Source organism: Opisthocomus hoazin, chromosome 2, assembly GCF_030867145.1.
Source record: "Opisthocomus hoazin isolate bOpiHoa1 chromosome 2, bOpiHoa1.hap1, whole genome shotgun sequence".
Taxonomy (NCBI): Eukaryota; Metazoa; Chordata; class Aves; order Opisthocomiformes; family Opisthocomidae; genus Opisthocomus; species Opisthocomus hoazin.
Window position 1 is genome coordinate 48,385,687 of NC_134415.1, and position 20,836 is coordinate 48,406,522.

Genomic DNA, 20,836 nt, shown 5'->3' on the forward strand with positions numbered 1-20,836 from the left:
GGACTTTTTCCATTTGTTTGAGTTTTCAAAAGTACCTCAATCCTTTCGCATCTTCAGTTGTTTTCAGTGTGTACCTGGTGATATTATCCCACTCTTACATACATAGAACATGAGAAAGCTATATGTGGAATCTGATGTGAACTGATAGGAAACAAGATCCATAATTGAAATTTCAGCACAAGAAATGTCCAAGAAGCTCACACATGCATCATTTCCTTCTTTGACTTGGCACTATTATTGGATGCTAGCTCTTTCTTCAAATAGTGTTCTAACCAGTTTTGAAACTGTGTGCATAAGCTACTCTGCTATCCTTAACAGTCCTTCCTGCTCTTTCAATCTGTATAAAGAAATTGCTCCCAAATTCCTATTGCAGAGGGAATTTGTTAATTTGAGTTCACCTCCCTTCTTTTGGTGTTCGCATGAACTCAGATACATTGCAGCAGTTAGTCTTTCTGTTTGTTCAAATTCTTTTGTGTCTTAGACGTTTAATTGTAATCTCCTAATTTCTAAGGAATACAAATCCTCTTTCTTTGATTCTTCTGAGTTTTGGAGATACTTCATTAATTTGGATGTCCTCCACTTGTTTTTTTTCTATTCCTAGAGTATGTAAATTTAAATACCAAGTACTTGGCATATGGTGGTTTTAACATGGCTTGATTAGTATCTATTAGTGTTAGTATATTTTTTTTTATTTATTCTTAACCATTTTAGGTAGCAACTGCACCTTTGTTTGCTTTTTTAAATAATTTTAAACAGTAATGTTCAGACTCAGTGGCATAACCCTACAGACTTTCAGTCCATTCTTCTTTTCCTGTATCCAGGTAGCTACTGTAAGTTCAGTAGCTTCTTTTTTTTGCATAAGCATCAAGCTGCATGAGATTATTTTGCAAAGTTTATATATAAATATATATAATTCAAATAAGCATAGGTATTGAGCCCATTAGTTTTGACTCATCAGTACTGTGAGTTGTCTTGCTTTATTGGGGAGGTCCTTTCTCTAGCAATTGATTTGAAAAATCAACTTTGTTTCTTGAAGAAAGATAGTCTGTTAGTTTTGTAAATCTAACTAGAATTTCTGCTCCCTCCCCACTTCTTTGATTGTTTTTAAACAAACCCTTATGCTGGTCTCACCAGCATAAGTACTCTCATGCATTGATTTTCCATTCTCTGCCTTTTTTATAGTTTTTCTGCATGTTATTGTGACTTCAGTTTGCAGTCTCTCAAATTGTGCATTTTGGTGAAAGAAAAATGGAACAGATGGAGTATTTTGTGATAGAGAAATGTGTGGTAGTGCAGTGGCTTGACCTTCGCTGCCAGACGCCAACCCAGCCGCTCTCTTACTCCTCCTCAGCAAGATGGGGTGGGAGAAGATGAAAAAGCTTGTGGATCCAAATATAGACAGGGAGATCACTTGCTAAGTACCATCATGGGCAAAACAGACTTGACTTGGGGAAAATTAATTTAATTTACTACCAGTTAAAACAGGTTTGGATAGTGAGAGATAAAGGTCTTCCCCGTACCCCCTCTTTCCCAGGCTCAACATCACGCCCGCACCCTCAAATCTTCTACCTCCTTCTGCAAGAGGGACTTAAGGGTCTGCTGCTCACACTTGTTTATTTTTTCCTCTCGCTCCTTGCTCCTGGGGCGCTGTTTTGCCCTTGCTAAAAACGGCTTCCCCCGAGGTGCTGCTGGCGTTGTGGAGGGTCTGGGCTGCGCCCAGCGGTGGGGCGGATGGAACCAGCTGGAACCGGCTGCACCCAGCATGGGACAGCCCTGGACTCTCCTCACAGGGGTGCCGCAGCGCCCCTGCTGCCAGTGGCCTGACGTCTGCACACGAGAGCAAGAACTTAGACAGAGACCAGGAAACATTATGAAATATTACTTTAATTCAGACATATTCTTTGCCATCTTGACTGTGATCTCTGCGGTGGGAGGAGGGGAGCTTGTGAAATGCCGTTTTCAGTTTTAAGGCTTAGAGCTGGGAGAGGCTTTTTTACCCCTCCAGGGGTAAGTCCTGCTATGAAAGGTGAGGTAAAATCTCTATAAATCTGCCTGAATTGCCCTCTACTTCTCTAGATTTTGTCCCATACAGTGATAGTTTTCCTCTCCTCCATACAGTTTTGGGGGCTTTTTACTGGTTTCTGTGCCCAGAGATGTGAGGAACACTAGACAATTTGCTGAAATAATCCTGGCCCGAATCAGTTTTGCAGTGGTATTTTTCACGAACTGGAGATGTGCAGCTGTTGTGTTAATGCAAGCTATCTCAAATGTAATTGCATGTATATAGAGGACCCTTTGATCTGATAAAATTAACGTCAATCACATTAGCTAAAGCTTCTCTGCAAGCGCAACTCTAACACATTCGATATCAATTATGTAAAAAGCTCTTCTGAACCCAAACACCTTCTTTTTATGTTTCCCCTAATTAAAGATCCTTTATTTCCCCTAGTTTGCGTCATTGCTTAATAATCAATGACATTCCTCCATCCAATAAGTTTTAATGCTTTTCCATATGCCTGCTGCTTGTCTACCTGGGATGCTGTGTTTCCGAGAGGATTAGCTGTGTTTCGCTGCGGCATGGAGTGTGGAGATCTGCCTCTAAAGTGTCTTTTTCCCCAGGCGTAGTGTGGGTCATCTGATGCTGAGCATAAGCACAAGCTAAATTTAATAAAGTGCTGGAATAAACTGCCCCTTTTGCTGCCACATGGCCACATTTAAAAAGAAGTTGAGGTGGGAAGTCAATTTTCACTTAAAGATTCAGGTTGGAGATGTCTAGGTTTTTTTAAGTGAAGGTCTTTAAATCTCACTTGTCTGACAAGTTTTAAGAAATTTACATTTAAATTGTCAAGATCAGCTTCTTATTTGTACTGGGTTGTTGGACAAAAGAATTTTTTTAGTCTTCCATATCCTTCGCTGATTGATCTAACCAACCATAGCATAGACTCCTTCTTTTCAAATATGGGTGTTGCTTCTGACTACAGCAATTGCATTGGCATTTGTCTTATTCCTATATGAATTTGAATATTATTCAAAATGGCATGGAAGATGTGTGTGTTTGGGGTTTTTCACCTGAAGAATGGTCTCTCATGAAATGAAATCCTTTTACTTTTAAAGACAGATTTACTGATGTTGGGCTAACTAGAAATGTTGATGTTTTTTAAGCCTTTCTAAACATTAGGAATTTCCGTTGCCTGTTAAAGCAGAACATATTTGCTTGTATAATGATTTAAAAAAATAATAATAAAAAACTAATCACACTGACAACTTGTCAGAATACATGCTGAAAATGCTATTTAAAGTAAGTGTTAATAAGACCTAAAGTTCCTATAAAGACTAAATTGAATTTGAACTTGTGGGATTGGAAGTGCTATTATCTAGTTATTTAATTTCCTTTTTGAATGAAGTATGGAAGATTCAGTAAATGCATAATTGTGAGTGAAATGAAAATTAGCAGAAATCGTATTTTTAAAAAATGCTTTTTTGAATTAATGGTGTGATCTTTTGACACACTGAAGAACTTGATGAGATCTGGGATATGTTGTTGATCAACTAGTGTTGTTCGGTTTAAAAGGCAACTGACACTAAAGGCTGATTGTCAGTCAAGAGAAATGTTGCAATAAGGAGGTGCTAATGCTCCTGTATATAATGAACATGTGAATGAATGAGTCCTTGCTTTGGTTTGGCCTGAATAAATGCCAGGTGCCCACCAAAACCGCTCTATCACTCCCCTTCCTCAGCTGGACAGGGGACAGGAAATATGATGAAAGGCTCCTGGGTCAAGATAAGGACAGGGAGAGATCATTCATCAATTGCTGTCACAGACAAAACAGACTGAACTTCAGGAGAAAAGGGAGTTTAATTCATCACCAATCACATCAGAGTAGGGTAGTGAGAAATAAAACTAGATCTTAAAAAAAACCTTCCCCCCACCCCTCCCTTTTTCCCAGGCTCAACTTCACTCCCGTTTCTCTCCCTCCTCCCCCCAAGCGGTGCAGGGGAACGGGGAATGGGAGTTGTGGTCAGTTCATTACACGTTGTCTCTGCCTTCCTCCTTAGGGGGAGGACTCCTCACACTCTTCCCCTGCTCCAACATGAAGGTTCCTCTCACAGGAGACAGTTCTCCACAAACTTCTCCAACATGAGTCCTTCCCATGGGCTGCAGCTCTTCACAAACTGTCCCTTCCATGAGGAGCAGTCCTTCAGGAACAGGCTGCTCCAGCATGGGTCCCCTGCGGGGTCACAGGCCCTGCCAGCAAACCTGCTCTGGCGTGGGCTGCTCTCTCCACAGGTTCACAGATCCTGGCAGGAGCCTGCTCCAGCGTGGGGTTCCTCACAGGGTCACGGCTTCCTTCAGGCATCCACCTACTGCAGGTGGATATCTGCTCCGCCATGGCCCTCCATGGGCTGCAGGGGGACAACCTGCCTCACCATGGTCTTCATCACAAGCTACAAGGGAAGGCTCTCTATTCTGACATTTCAGGCACCTCCTCCCCCCTCCTTCTTCACTGACCTTGATGTCTGCAGAGTTGTGTCTTTCACATTGTCTCAGTCCTCTCTCTCAACTGCTGTTTTACCGCAATTTTTTTCTTCCCCTTCTTTATTATGTTATCACAGAGGCGCTGCCACTGTCGTTGATTGGCTTGGCCTTGGCCAGCAGCGGGTCCATCTTAGAGCCGGCTGGCAGTGGCTTTATCAGTCATGGGGGAAGCTTCTTGCAGCTTCTCACAGAAGCAACCACTATAGCCCCCACTACCAAAACCTTGCTATGCAAACCAATAACAGTCCTTAAACACAGAAAGAAGGTGTGGAAGAGTCAAAATTTTCCAAGACATTATGATATTTTTGTATTTTACCCATTAACCATTTGTTCTATACTCTTTAGCACATGAGGACTTACTAAGAGCATTGGAAGTATGAGTAACCAGTCAAGTTTGCTCAAATCAGAGTTTTAAATTTCAAGTTTTCTTTATCATTGCTTTAAACCAATTTTCCCATTCATCCAATCTCTAAAACTCTTTTTAATCCCGTTTCTCCTTTTGCGTATATTGCTGTGATCTCAGGTAACAGAACAAGCAATAAGAGTTTTCAGTGCATAATTGGAAGTTGGTTAGCTGCTGGTGGCTTCCATGTACTTTTTGTTCACAAAGTTGCTGCAATAAAGCCTGAAATGAAGTTAAATATCTAGAGTTCATGGGTTGGTTGATGATACATACAGTAGCATAAAATCAAATAAGGCGCACTGTGACCCTTGCTGGATAAAAAGAAGGATATGTATTCTCAGATGAAGCTCATCTCTTGCCAGGCAAGTGAAGCAGCATCTAAGTAAGGAGGAAAAAATGCTTCCTCTTAAAAAATTCATGTGTAAAATGTTGAGATAGCACAGTGATGTGTCAAGTCAAACATCCTGCACAAGCACTTGTTTTAGCAGCATGCATGTACTGGGTGTTGAAGTAGTATGAGGTGCCCTGCTGTACAGTGAAGAACAGAAGCCATTAAGCATCACATATAAAATGCAACCCCTTCTCTGTTCCTCCAAAATGTACAGGTGTTTTTGAACTGCAGATTATCTGAATATATTTCACTTTTGAACTGTTGTAGATTTCATGAATATAATAGCTGCTGGTCTGTGTGACCCTTTAGTATGGTTTATCGCTGCCCGAGGCAAGAATGGAAAAAAAAATTGCACAGTGTGAATAATATACACAAACCAAGAATCAGTAATGTATTTGTTAATGAGTAGACTAAGTAGATTATATACAACTCACATAGTATCTTGCTTTTTCAACCAACCTGCCCTATAATATTGTTCCATTTATGTCTTTTGGGGAAAAAGGTAAAAGAACATCTTTGTTCCTCCGCCACCACCCCCCTTTCTTTTTTTCCGTGAGGAGTGAATATATGTAGTTTCAGCTGATTTTCTTTATGTGCTCTTAGGAAATCTTTGATTTCCCTTAAAGAGGAGATAAGAACTGTACTTCAGTAGAAATAATGTCAGATTGTTTTGTTCTTCTACATGTATGGCCTTCACCAAGTACTCTGTTGGTTTTAGATAATCCAGCTAGGTCTTTGGGTTGCTATCTGTCAGAGCAATTGAATGTGGTGGAAGTAATATGAAGGATGGAGCTGGACTGGCAATGCTGGTTGTTTTCTTTATGTGGCTTTGTATTTTTGTCCATTGCCTACGTATGTTTTATTCCTCTGAAGTTTCTCAGACTTTTTATGCTGTCATCTCCCTTCACTTGGCTGTGGTAGCTTGTCTTCCCACATGTCTCTTACATACAGGTGTATCCCGAAGTCCTTGTACTTGTAACTCCTGTGACAGTGTGCTGCCTATTCTAGTTGAAATATTGAGAGATTCAGTGAAGCCAGCAACCCTGATACTGTCTCTGCCAAATTCAACCTTCCTCGCCAAAACCCTGCACCTTATCTTGCAGCAAGAGCTCCTGTGCTTACGCCCTCTCATCCTCCTCTTCCTCCACCCCAACCTGCCACACTTCAGTGCGCTTTCCCTGCTCCCACTGTCTGCACAAAGATCCTGTCAGCAAGGAGAAGAGCGAGTCTCTCATAGCGATTTCTCTTCCTTCTCCCCCTTCCCAGTCTGGAGTGGCAGATGCGTTAGGAGACATCAGAGGCACGTTGAGAATGTCTCAACTTCAGGCAAGCCTTCAATTAAGAGTTTGCGATCAATTGCAAGATGCATTTCCGTAGGGAACTGGGCTCTGCAAAGTCCAGGATAGTTACTTTATTCCTATTGCTGAACAGCAGATCTCTGGATGCTTAGGCTTCCCTCAGTGCTTAGGGGCACTGCGTGTCAAGGAGGGCCTAGGATAGTGTTACTAATTGTTAAGCATTGCTGCACTGGGCCACATATTTTTTAGAAAGCCTCAGATGGAATTCAGATGGAATTTGGGGGGGGGAGTGTTGTTTGGTTTGTTTCTTATGTCTTGCAGCATTAGCAAGACACTTCAGGAAGGTGAGATTGATTCCCTACGCATTGCTTCAGTAGAGAACAAGGCATTTTTATTTAAATCAGTAGGCAGAATAAATGTTTAACCTTGTTGGAAATGTAACTACAATGAAACTACTATCCCATTGCTGTTCAATTCAGTGTATGATGGGAGATTTCACAGTTGACCAGTGCTTTGCAATGTTTCAAATTACTTTTGTTGTATTATGTTGCCACCCTAAAAACCAGCTTGCTTGCTGTATGTGCGTAAGTAGAAGATTAAATACTCTGCATTAAGGAGCTCATGTACACTTTGAAACCTCTTTCAATTAACATTTCTCTGCACAACACATTTCCGGAATAGCAGTTTTGGATGTAGTGTGTTTTAAGAAGGATGTACTTGACCTCATGAAGAGCTGCATACGTGTGAATAAACAGCTGTGTAATTTACACAAATGTTGCATATGCACTCTCATAGGTAAATTTTATAATTGTGAAACTACCTGTGCAAGTATGTCTTTCACTTGCTTTTGCATCGTATGTACTTTCTCTTGCCATATAAGAATGCTAATTGCCAGAGTAGTGAGGTCTTTTCCCTTTCAGTGTTTTGGTGGTATCTTTCTGCTGTTTCCCCTATTATGCTTCCTTAATGTTCCACATGGGCATTAGAAATACCCTGTCAGACAGAAAAGCTCCATCATATAGCAAGGTAAACAGCACATCTCTGAAGCAGTTAGCTTCCTAGAGAGTCTCTCAGTATTCCTTGCTATATTTTTTTACAAGGCTGTTAGAGAATCCATTTATCCATGATGTGGTCCCCCTGCAAGTGCTGGAAGAAGAATGAAACCAAAATCTTGACTTCTAATGAAAACGTACTGACTGCTGCAGAAAAGCGAATTTCTTGCAAATACGCAGCTCTCCTGCAGAATCGCAGTACAATATCTCCTGCAGTAAGGTAATCATAGGGAAGCTCTGTTGTTCTTCAGCAGCCCAAGTCAGTAAATTTTTTTTTTTTCCCTCCCAATGCTAATAAATATCAAACAGCTTGGTAAACTTGAAATCTAGTTTTTCTTTAGTGGAATCCTAAGTATTTTTAGTGTAGGCCTGTATCTGCTCATATGACTTAAATAATTATAGTATATGTCTATATTCAGCTGAGACTTTTAACACAATTATATGGCAGGTATTTTTCTGATGATACCAGTGTAGTAGTGTGAAGTGAAGCAGGTATGATATTGCATGTTTCAGAGAACAACTTACAACTTCAGCTGCTTTGTTGTAACTGACCTCTCTTTAACTGCAGATATGTCCTGTGTTTGGCCAGGACAGGGTTAATTTTCACCAGAATCCAGGAAGGGACACAAACTCGCACAACAGACCCTCTCTCCCGGACAGGACCGGCGTTGCGTGCTCCCGAACACTCGCGGCTCGGGAGCTCGAGGCGGTGGCGCAAAGTGGTGGCAGTCGATGAGAGTGGCTGTGTCCGTTCCTGCTGTTTGTTTTGTGTATACTCCTTATCTGTATCGTTGTTGTTACTATTCCCTTTGTCTGCTGTTCTGTTAAACTGCCCTTATCCCGACCCACCGGTTTCTGCCTGTTTCTTTCCATTCTCCTCTGCACCCCAGCAGGGGGAGGGGGGGCCGCGTGGCCCTTTTGTTGCCGGCCACAGCTAAACTATAACAAGATATAAGCTGAGTCCAGCTTTGCAACTCATACAGAAAAAGCAGCTAAGTTGTAGATGAAGGTGGGTTGCCTTGCTGATCAGACAAGAGACCAATGTCAGTCAGCACAGCAGTGAGCGCACACTGGGCATCTTTTCTGACAAGCTAAGACTGAGCCAGCCCTGTTGTCAAGAGAGCCAGTGCATCTCGCCCTGCAGCTTGTCTTGGTTTTGCTGACTTGCATGAGGCTTATAATGTGCCCTGGTGCTAGTATTTACCCTAGTTGACTTAACCCTAGGAACCCCTGAGTTTCTGAATGCACTTCTGCGGATAAAGAAGGGCTCTCCGTTGTTTCAGTACTCTACCTGCTTTGTGTTACTGCTTCATAGCAGAGACATTCTGTTTCTTGCATTAGTTGCTAGATGCTTATTTTGGGTTTGTTTATTAACTGTCTTCTACCAGCTGCTTCTTCATCCTGTCAGCGATTGAATGCAATTGGCAATCATTCTTCAGGAACTGTATGTATTTTCCTGTTGCTGCTGAATTTTTTCACTCAAGGAAAATGAAAAGGCATGTTCCTTTGTGGAGAAGAATTGAGAGACATAGAATGACTTCTTCAGAAGAATGGTTTCGTTTATGCATTTTAAGCATTTCTTACTTTCCCTTGACTTTTTATAAGCATGCTAATTAATTACTCTAGCATAGTATATAAGGGGTACAGTGTACATGTGCAGCAGCTTTGTTTCTTGGGGTAACTGGGGTAGCAGAAAGGTTACTGGGTTTTCAAAGTACTTAATTTTACTGTCTTTCTGAGAGTTACTTGTTGAGTGGAGAGCAAATAAGGTTTTCTCTGGCTGAATGAGTTCAATAAGGCAAGGTAGATTATTTAGCAGAAGATTCATGGCTCTTCTGTTTAGTCCTCAATGCAGCTGATCCAAATGAGGGCAATTCCTTTCCAGGTTGCAAGTACCCACAAGAATGATCAAGCTAGTAACTTGTCAGCTTGTTTATCCAATCATCATGTGACCATATTTACTTAAAAAAAAAAAAAATCAAAAAAGAAAAAGAAAAAAAAACTCAGCTAAAGCATGTAGGTAGAATACTACCATCTCTACTTCCAAACAGGCAGATTTGCCATAGCAATGGGAATCAACCTAGCATGAGTGATTTCATTTTGACTGCTCAAACATCTTTGTCAAGATGATTATATGGGATTGGTTGCAAGATTATACTGCTAGTTTCACAACTGAAGGGCAAGTAAATATATCGAGTAACCCCACCTCAGGTATACTGGGCTGTGCATCTCATTTATTTCTTTTTATTGTCAGAAAGTGATAAGGCTGTAGTGTTATGATTAGTGTGTTGTCAATAGCTAGCCTTAATCCACATGACCATAATGAAGCTTAGTTATTCACATGTCTGTTGTGATTCAGAAAGCATTTTTAGCCCTGATAATAATACTAGGCTTCAGAACATGTATGGAATAAATGCTTAGTGCCTCCTTTTCCAGGAAGAGTCTTTATTTTCCACACCATCTGGTGCTTAGGATTCCCACATAGCAAGTACTTGATGCATGGTGGAAATAGCCTGTCATACTGACTGCAGAGAGGGTGTTTAGTACGCTTCTACAGTGTCAAAATGTGGTTGAGCTACTATTTGAAGAGCTTCCTTTATATATTATAAAATGTCATTGACAAATATCTAAACTAAATAAATGGAAGTTACTTCATTTTGGCAGTCATGTTGATGAAACAATGGGACTCGGGTTTGATCTTAGAATGCAGGAACAGGCTGTAAACTGTTTCACCTTGATATATGCACAAACATGCCAGGGTAGACATTTTTCTCAGAAAGTTTGAGAAACATGTAAGGACTATTTGCATTGATGTGCATTTGGTTCTTGTCATGATTTGCTTCAAAATGAAACCATTAAAACTGGCAAATAAGAATATTAAGATTGTGATGAGCCTTTTAGAAACCATAGATAAGTGAACAGTCTTCAATTAATAAAAACCAGTCTAGCATTTAGGCTGTGCCAGCAAAAAAAAGATACAGACTTTTTTTTAGCAGTATGAGTTGATTTACAGAAAACATTAGGCTTCTCAGTTACTGACAAATTAGAACTTATGCCTGCAGCTACTGAATTGATTTTCTGGATTGACATTTGCTTATTAGTATTATAACCTAACCAATATAATCTGTTATCATCATCTTCAGCTATATCATATTAAAGGTTGATTATTTAGTACTTATGTTTTGCGAATAAGCTTTTCATGTGGAGGTGACATTATCTGATTGTAAGTTGGATATTTTTAATAAGATGCAGCATTGGATTACGCACAGTAAGAGACAGATAGAGCTACCAGCATCTCCATACACTTTGGGAGTCCCTTAAGTAGATTGCTATTAATTTTATCTCACAAAATCCTTGTTGCACAGTTATTCATTTAAGAACTTCTAGTATACATTTTTCAGATACTGCACAGACAAATTAAGTGTACAGTGACACTCACAACAGTGTGAATGTTTCTCTGCTAAATCCTTCAAGCACAAAATGCTGAGCATTTACACTAGAGTGTCTTAACAACAGGGAATTCATCACATATTATCTGTACATTAATGAAACAGGGGGACTTATGTTCTCACCAGTTGCTTTCTGGGGAATAAATACAAAATGTAAGGGAAACTTCAACAGGTATCTCTACAGTTACTATCTTTCTCAGTTCTCCTCCACATGCTTCTCCTCTAAAACAACATGTTTATTTAATATCAAATATTTCAAAATATTTCTGCCAGATCTTATCATGCCTTCTCTAGAAAATTATGGCCATCAAGACTGTGAGAACCTGTGCAGTGTACAGCTTGTTTCAGCAGCCATTTCCCAGGTCAGTGTTACAATTTCCAGGACTTTACCACCTTATTCCTGGAAAGAGGTGCAGAAGCTTACAAGTTTGAAGACCTTTAAAAGCTTTCATAGGCTGTCACCATGGCTAATATCTGTGGTGTGCCAAAAGCAGTGGAGTTTAGATGAGGTATATTTTATGCGATGGTAATAGGATGGGCGTTTGTAGTGGGGAGTATGAAGGCATAGTCATTCATTTTAGGGAGTGAATATAATACTATATACATCTATTAACAACACGAAAGAGGAGGAGAGGAAATTTCTGAGTTTGGCTGTGGCCAGACTGATGCTGGTACCCTAATCAGTATTAGAGCTGGCACTCACTTTTCTAGAGGCAGATACAAAGGCAGCTGTCCTGTCTAGAGTGTCATTTTATCTGTGAAGCATCTGGGCAAAGACATTGAGAGCTTTCATAAGTTTCCAAGCAAATAACAAAGATTTTGGAGTTCCAAGTGTTTCTGGAGACACAGCTGCGATACAGCCTTTTCCCATATAGCCAGAGGGGCAGGCGCATGGAGATGGTCAACACTGACATTCTTTCCCAAGTTGGCAGTGTTGAACAACCAGAGCAAAGCTCAGCCATGACCGTGCATTGCGCATGGGATCTCCTTCACCCACCACATTTTTCAAACCATGCAGGACTTTCTGCAGACCCCTGTTCCTACTGACTTGTCAGGCTTGCAGCCACTTTGGTGTCAGCTGTAATGAATAAAACTACTTTAAAGGAAGGCTTCTGAACTGAGAGGGGCACAAGAGACAGTGGCTACTCGCATCTAGGATTTGCTGTGCTTGAAGGGTTGGGCGTAGATCCTGGTGATAGATACTGAGATGTGATTACTGGGTACTGCAAAATGCAGAGGGCTGCAGTAAAATTCCCACTTGCTGAAGCAGCTCTTCGGGAACCAAAGAGAGCCTGTGCTGGTTTTGTGGTGTAGCGAGGTTTGTTGCCAAAATGTCAGCTTTGGCACTGGAGGATGTAGGAAGCCCAGTCCAAGTTAGAGGCTTGTGAGTATGGGTAGGTACATGCTTCACCCAGCGCCTGTCCATGACATACAACCTGCCAACCCTCCCTTTTTCTCCTGCTAAATAAACCCAGTGAAGTCCTACAGAGGCACTGCTTGCCTGTACTATATGGCTAATGCTTCTTTGCCTATTTGTGCCCTTGTCCTTTTTGGTATTCTGGAGGAGCACTCATTGCAGTAACATGGACCAGTGTCACTCTTATTACTTTACTGTTTTATCTTTTGTGAAATTGAGCCTTTAGCCAGAATTGCCTGAGCTGCTGCTCTAGCAGTCGGCTAACTGTGAGGCTCCTCGAGCTCATTTCTTCTCAGGTAATTTGATTCCTGTGTGCTCACTGAGATTGCTTTTTTGCTGAAAAGAAAGTGTGGAAGGGAGATGGGTATGTGTCTGGGAGCAGACCAGAAATGTTATGGCAGACAAATGTAGCTTAGAGATAAAAACATCACAATAACGTGTTTAAAAAGATCTCGTCTCACTTTGTCTCTCTTTAACCCAGTACTATAAACCCAAATGTTTTTCTGTTTGAGAATCAGAGACACAGGGTCTTTTGTGCTGGTGCAGAGTATGGAACAGGAGGCTAAATTCCATCCTGCTTCTGCACAAACCCAAGAAGGCAATCCTTTCATTAAAATTACTAGAAAAGTGTGTAAAATACTAATTAGTTGGGGTTATTGTTTTGCTAACTGGTCATAAAAGACTTCTGTGGATTTCAAGATATATTCTGAAATACACAGAACAAGACTTTTTATTTTGGCTACTAAACTATTTCCTTTACATTGTGGTTACTTAGGAGTAATTGAACACCAGTTTTCTAGATAAGCTTCTGTTTAAGATTGGTTAGTATGGCAGCAGTTTTCTAAATAATGTGCAGTTTATGGAGAGATTCTATAAAATCACTGGTGCTTTATCACCCTTTTGGGTGCATACCCATCTGCAAGGTAGTAAAAAACAAGCCTGAAAAGTTAGTCTTGCTGGAGGGAGAATTGTTCTGAAAATAAACCCTTCAGTGTATAAACAATGGTGTATCAGTTGTCTGAAATATACATTTGTCCCTCTGCATGGCGTTCATTGTATGTCCAGGCAGATCTACCACACGCAGGGTATAGAATTTCTGTGTTACAAAGTCCCAGTTTGTTAGATAGGATATTACTAATTTGAGCAGACAGTTTGCTTAGAGGGCTGTTATTTTATATGATGAAAATGAGGCTTTTGGAAGTACCTGCTTTGGATTTCGTTAGCGTTCTTTAGTTTGTGTCATAAGAAATATGCCTTGATGATACCAGCAGCATTATTAAATATCATTAGAACATATTTTCCCAGCAGCAGTGGAAGTAACGCGTGTAGGATCTTAGCTAATTTTTCATCCTGGACCACGTAAAAAAGATTTCAAAAAAATTTAAAAATACACTTTATTGAGAAATGTGTGCAAAGAAAGCAGATGCTAAATGTCAGTATTACCCAAACATTGACTATTTTACTTGCTACTTTTGCTAAATAGTTGTCATCTATCATTTCGAAACAGTGGACATGCTGCTGGACAAATCCTTTCAGATTCCACTTACAGAGAATAATTGAGTAATTTTGGGGGGATGTTACTCAAAGAGAGTGGAGGGATTTTATTCGTGTTTTGTTGTTTGTTTTTTTTTTAACTAGCAGTGCATAAATTCTGACAAGAGTTAAAGAAGCTGTGAGTTTGGAGGGTAATGTGCCAGGTCAAAAAGCTGGACACATCTACTGATTTTTGAAGCGTTTGCATTTCAGTTTAATATGCAAGGCTGATACATGATTTAAAAATGCTATATGTATGCAGCTGTATGCCAAATTTCATGGCTGTTTGTCTAGCCTAGTTGCTTGGTTGTACACTGTGCCTGCAGCTCAACCTCTTCAAAGACTGTTCTCTTCATCTAACCTACTGACAGCTATTCATACAGCTTATGGGTTTTTATTTTTAAATCCTCACAAAAATGATTTGCTGCCCTCAAGTTAGGAATTTAAAGGAAAATTAAACTAAGGGTGCCTAAGTAATGAAAGCATCTTTAGATTTGATAGAGACCATCAAAACAAAAAGTCTGTATCCCTGAAAAGATTTCTTGTATTGTTTAGGACTGGGGGGAGTTACTATTTCTAGTATATCATGTAACATCAGGCCTTAAATTCATACATGTGTGCTTTGTGAGTTCCTTAACTTCCAAAGTTGTTTCTTATGTTTTAGGTCATAGATTACGAGATTTCTAACTCGAACATTTCTATCCTTATAAGGCCTATGGCATTGGCATCATAGTATTGTATAGTTTTGCTGACAGATGGATTAAAGAAAGCAAGCCTTAGGAAAGCCCTTATGCCTTAGGAAACATCTGAATTTTTCTGGCATGCCATAAAATGTAGGTGTAGTATTTGTTGCTGTGATGTATGTGTTATATTGTTGCCTGCCTAGTGTGACACAGCTATAGCTCTCTATTGTTTCTACTTCTCTTGAGCTGTGGAGCTTTTCTAACTAGAGTTTAAAAAAAAAATCAAATAAAACATCACTGGCCCTTTTTCAATTTGTTTAGCTGTGAAAAAAGTAATTGATATTACCTAAAACCTTTATACAAATCTGTGAAGAAGATATGTATAGAAAATGTGTGGCTTCTGTTTATCTCTCTTTTCTTCTGTCTTTAGGTTTTCCAAATGAGCCTGCTGCTGTCATTGCCCTTAACACTGTTAAGGAATGGTTAAGCAAGAACCACAATGAGGTATGGAATAAAATATAAATTTCCCAAATTTCTGTTGAAGATTATGGTATTTGACTGCAAAACTTGGAAAAGAGTAAACACAGGCTTGAACCTCAAACTCTTTTATTGTTTATTATTGAATCTTAAGACCAACGAAATCAGGTCAGGACAATATATCCAGGGGAAGATTGTTACATTTAAAAGCGTCACTGGAGTTGAAGGGAAATACCTTTGTTTGAAACCATACTGTGCATTTCCTGTGCATGATAATCTTTCCTGGCAAAGTAAAAGACTGTTCTCTTCCTAAGCTGTTTCTCAGTGTCAGAGTTTTCATGTAATCATGAGGAGATTCTTGGAAAGGAAATGTATATAACAGTTGTCAGTGGAAACAGCCACCAAAGGTCAGTGGTGTTTCCAGGGGTCACTTTACTGTAAAGAGCTGTATGATAGTATTTTCTATTTTCATTAATTTTTGGTTTGCTTACAGTTAAGTGTATGTTTTCCCTGGAACACTCACTGAAAGATGTGATACAACTGTGAATTTTTAACAGGACTGGTCTTCTTCTAGTGACAATGTGATGGTGATTACAAGACAAAAAAATGCTCTTAACAGAATGATCTCTATATCTCCCCTTTCTAGTCTTTGTCTTTCTCTGGTTTGAGTTCTTAGCAGGCTGATAGCTCCTAGTGTTGAATTGCAGAAATGTAACAGAGAAGTTACAGAACAAATAAAATAATCATGATGTCTTAAACTGAAGATGTGCCTGTTTCCTCATGATGACAGCCAGCAGATTTCAGACAGCTAGAGCTGTCCAGTATTTTTGTCTGAAAATATTTAACAAAGCATCCAGTGGAGAGGCACTGGATATAGGGACATAATTAGTAGTATTTTTTCTCTAGCAATGTATTCAGGGGGCCTTTTAAGAGAATGTGATACATGAGGGTAGGAATTTAGCAGTTTTATGTGGTTTGATTTGTTTTTTACTAACTTTGAATTGAAAGGAAACACTGTGTTGAGATTTGAGTGGTAAGCTGAGGTTTTCAAACCTGATTTCTGAAAGGTAGATTAAGGAGTGCATATGTGTTTGGATGCTGGTTCTTTGTAGCACTGAGCTCTTGGTAGCTTCCTGTGACTTAGAGATATGAGCAGTCAAGTAGGAGTTTTGGATGGACAGCCTTCATTAACACTAGAGGTGCCTAAGTGTCATCAGCCTAACTCTAAGCTTATATTTTTAGGAGTCTGGTCTGTTAGGATGTAATTTTAAGCCTTAAGTGTAAGGCTAGAACCTCTAGGCTTGCACTGTTTTGTCATCTTACAATTTCTTCGTTGCATTTTTACCACGTAATTTAAAACATAGGCTAAAAATATTTTTGGCTCCTGAGTATGTATTGTATATACACCCTTAATTACTTCTCTTTTAGTGGTATTGCAAGAATTCTGATTTCATTTTGTAGACTACCTATCAAAAGTGTAGAAGTTTTCTCGGTGAAAACTGTTTTCTGAATTATATCGCTCTATGATTTAGCCATTGCTTCTCAGCTGTAAGACAACTTTCACTTTCAATACCCGCTTTGAGTCTTCCCATTTTCTCCTTTTTTTGCTTCTGGGCTGGAAACTCTCATATACTCTGTGTGTCACCTTTCCCTTCTTTCTTTCTTTTAGTTAGTGTTGCTTCCACATTTTTCTGGTTCCCTCCATAGACTTCAGGTGAGTTCTTCCCCTTGTTCTTGGAAAGCTCCAAGTCTGTTTTGGAACAAGACTCGAGGTTCACAGCAGATATTGATTGAAGTGACAGTATTTATCATATAAGTTCTTTACTTTTATCTGGATTTTAATAATTTTTTATGTGTTTTGACCTGTGTTTGCAAAATGCCACTGTATTTATGGTTCACACAGATTAGTGTAAACTATGAACACTGAATATGAATGATTCCTCCTTACTCACTCTCGGTAACATAGTCCCTTCTAATTCTTGGCTGCCTGGTTCTAAAACTCCTGTCTTGCTCCCCACAAACTCCAGTTTAATCTGAATTCTTTTTAAATAAGTAGCTGTAGTTTACAGCGTTTGGACAGTGAAAGGAGCACAGGCTGTCCTGACTACAAAACAGTTGTTAAAAACGATCCTACTGAGCTGACATCACAGCTGGTTTCTGGTTGTTTGTTTGTTTGTTTGTTTTTTATTTTGGACTAGTATAGCTAATAGTTGTTATATTAAATGTTTCCTAACACTCTGAATCCCAGACTCACCAAGTTGAGGTCTCATCCTGTTTGATGCACTAGATGTATATGCAATGCGTTTGGTGCAATTATTACATGTCAGTGAATATGACAATTCAGAGCTAACCGCCAAAAGCTTTTGTTAATTTTTGAAGCTAGTGAAGCACTAGATTTCAGTCAAGTAGGTCCAGTTATGCCTAGCTCTGTACTTTATTGTACAAAGCTTTCCCTCTTTGTAAGGTTTTTCTGAAATCTACTGGCTTGAATTTTAGACTATGGCATACTAGCATGTTTCCCATGTCATAAATAGGTAAGCAGCAAAATAAAAATATGAACAATTCTGTTGAAGGTAGCAGTAACTTATGCAGTGAAAGGGAATCATGCAGTTGCTGGGTTGGTGTTGTTTAGTGCATATAGTAAGGTGAGCATCATTCATCTGGTTTAAATGAACTAACTTAGCTCCTGTTCCAGGTGTCAATCTAATCCATTTTATATTGTGCACACTTACTCCCTTGGATTAGATTGTGGGGTTTGAGTAGTAATATTGTACATCACCCAGACTTTTCCCAACAGTAGCTCATAGTACAGCAAAGCAAATGAAAGAGACTTTATGTGTACCAGCAATATAATCTACTCTTATCGCAGATAACCATATGATATAGTCCTTTCTATAAACTTCTGTCATAAAGATAAAGCAACGCTCACTACATCCACTGGATATTTAGATTCACATGTTCTAGTCCGGAAGCAAAGCCTCTAATGATTTGCCAAAAGGCCAGCTTTTCAGAGAGCTGCCCATTTCATTCCTGTTATCACTAACCAGAACCACTCCCCTGACACTGCGCTGTCGAAGTGAGTCAGTGTGTCCTGCTAACAGGCTCTCCTGAATGAAAGAGGCCTCCTGCACTTGGCTGTGTTAGAGTTCGATGCATCAAAGTCAGCTTCTTGCCTTCGTTCTTTCTTGCGCCATCTCCCTTGTCTTTGAGAAATCCTGTCTGGGTTCTGCTCCTTTAGTCCTAAAGATGTTTCACAGCCAGTTATCCCCTCCGTAACCCCTGGTACTGGTTGTCCTAAGATCTCAAACTCTGAGAGCTGATTGAATAAATTCAAGAGGCTTTAGTGCAAGATAGAGACCAAAGTGATAGCCTGCTCAATAGGAAATTTGCCTAAATAAATATACACTTGGCAAAAACAGATAGGTCAATAAGATGGAAACCTGTCAAATTTGTAAGTCTTTTGTCGTCCTCTACAGCAGCAGTGTCTTATCTGCCTTCCCACATCCCACGAAACTGTGACAAATTTATGAAAGACAAGGCAGTATTGTTTTCTCCTCTCTACCTTCCTGTACTTTTCTCCTTTGGTGGTATAATGAAGACTTTATCCACACTGATATTAATTCAAAATATAAATAAGTCAGTGGTTATATTCCTTCATCAGCCTGGGGGCCTGAAAATATAAACTAAATGTCTGCATTCTTGCAAGCTGTGTTAGAGTCCTATGAAGTTCTCTGTCATAGTATTTACAAGAAAAGTGATTTTCATTTAATAAAAGGTTTTCTTATCCAAGTTCATTGTTGTACTTGACCCCTTAGGTGTTGGCATAAAAACTTATTAGCATGCTTGACTCTGATGTCGCTCAGATGAATGTCTCATTACCATGAAAATGGAGTTAGCTCCTTTCTGAGGTTAATTGTTACAAAGCAATATGGAGAGAGATCTGTTGTAATTTACTGAACACCAAACACCAGCTAGGCAGGGCAGCAGCCATCATAGTCTAGCAGCCTAAAACTTAATCACATGAAGTCCACTAGGGAAAAACAACAGTATTGTGAGTAATGGTTTGGTCTTAGTTGTATGTAACACACAGCACTGTTCTAATCTTGAAATCCATCTCTTAGTCAAACTAATTTCTGGCCATGTTTTACACTGAGGTCTGCTGACTGGCAGACAGAGGGCAAATCTAGTTTAGAAGCTGGTAAGTGGTGTTATACTGTAAGCGTAGAAATCCCTTGGAGCAAACTCACAAGAATGGCTACAGTCAGCAGTATTGGGTTAATTTACTTGCAGACCATCTAGGCTATCTGCTTAGCAAACTGCATTTTCACATTTCACAAAGTGCTCCAGAGGTTTAATGGAATTCTTCAAAGCACGAAATAGAATTGGATCCCATCCTTTAGGAAATTATGCACCGGGATTTGTTTAAAAATGCACACTAAGCTATTTGAACACTTCAGAATGTTTCTTTCTGGGATACTATGGTAAAGTCTGAGATGTTGCCACCTGATTTCCTGTAACAGTATCACAAAAGAATTGTGACACCTTTAAATACTGAACCCCCTACATTTTTGGTGGTGGCAGGAAGAGGGTTACATGCGTTTTTTTGTGATAGGTATCTTTGAAAATTTGCAATGTTAGAAAGCTTTGCCTTACCTTATGTCACTGACATGAAAAGCCTCAGGACTTTTTCACTGCTCAAGAAAAGACTTCAATTTAACAGCACATTTAGTTCAAAGTATTGTTCTTTCTCTTGCACAATATCTCATAACATTTATTATGCACCCCAGTAGAACAGCCAGGAAAGTGTGATTGCAATATGTGTTCCATTGAAATAACTGATGCAGATTAAAAGCACATAAATGGAAAATAAATCAACACATTCCTGATTCCTGTTCATTAGAATCACTACTGAAGAGAGACTTTTTCTTATTTTGCCTGAAGTACATGAGATTTAGGTCCCTGTGTTTTAGCAAGCAGTTATGCGTCATTCCACTGCAAAAAAAAATTTGCACATTTCCAGCAAAACAAGATGAGCAAAATCCTGGTACAGTTGTAATGAATGGAGCTCTGTTTTTGGTGTCGAGGGGGCAGGATCACACTTGCTAAACACCTCATGACAAAAATTTTCAGGAGGAAACACCTGGTTTGTCAAGTTATGCACACCACAACACAGGTTCCCGGCACTTGTGGTTCATTTTGTACTGTGGTTCGTCCAAATCATGGTGATATTTTCCACTATTGAGACAGTTAGAGCGAAATTACCTTTCCTGTGCAGCGATTCCCATGCACACTTGTGCCTTGCTGTCACACAGAGGTTGGGCTGGCCTTACCTTGACAGCAGCAGCTGTAGGCGTATGAGAGCAGGAAGACCTGAGGAAACACTCCCTACAGTAAGGACCATGGATGTGACGAGGGAGACTTCTATCCTGCTGCTGAAAGCTGCATGAGCAATTGAGTTTCTGAGGAAGGGGAGGGTGTGTAGGAATTCGAGGAAGGGAAGATCTGTGATGAGAAAGCAGAGCTTCAGGGATTATACTGTCTTCCTTGTCCTCACAGAGCTCCTCACCCTGATGGTTAGCAGGTGTCTTCTCCTGGT

At 39.8% G+C, this 20,836-nt stretch overlaps 1 protein-coding gene across 7 annotated transcripts in view; it reads left to right on the forward strand.

The window, feature by feature from the left end:
* MACROD2 (mono-ADP ribosylhydrolase 2) overlaps positions 1–20,836 on the forward strand; it is a 975,983-nt gene that overhangs the window by 689,110 nt on the left and 266,037 nt on the right. For 6 of the 7 annotated variants that reach the window (XM_075413509.1, XM_075413505.1, XM_075413506.1 and 3 more), the window contains exon 8: positions 15,194–15,267. In XM_075413509.1, coding sequence (XP_075269624.1) covers positions 15,194–15,267 — 74 coding nt within the window. Of the gene's footprint in view, positions 1–15,193; positions 15,268–16,909; positions 16,955–20,836 lie in introns of all 7 variants that reach the window. The other variant, XM_075413508.1, reaches the window with a different exon arrangement.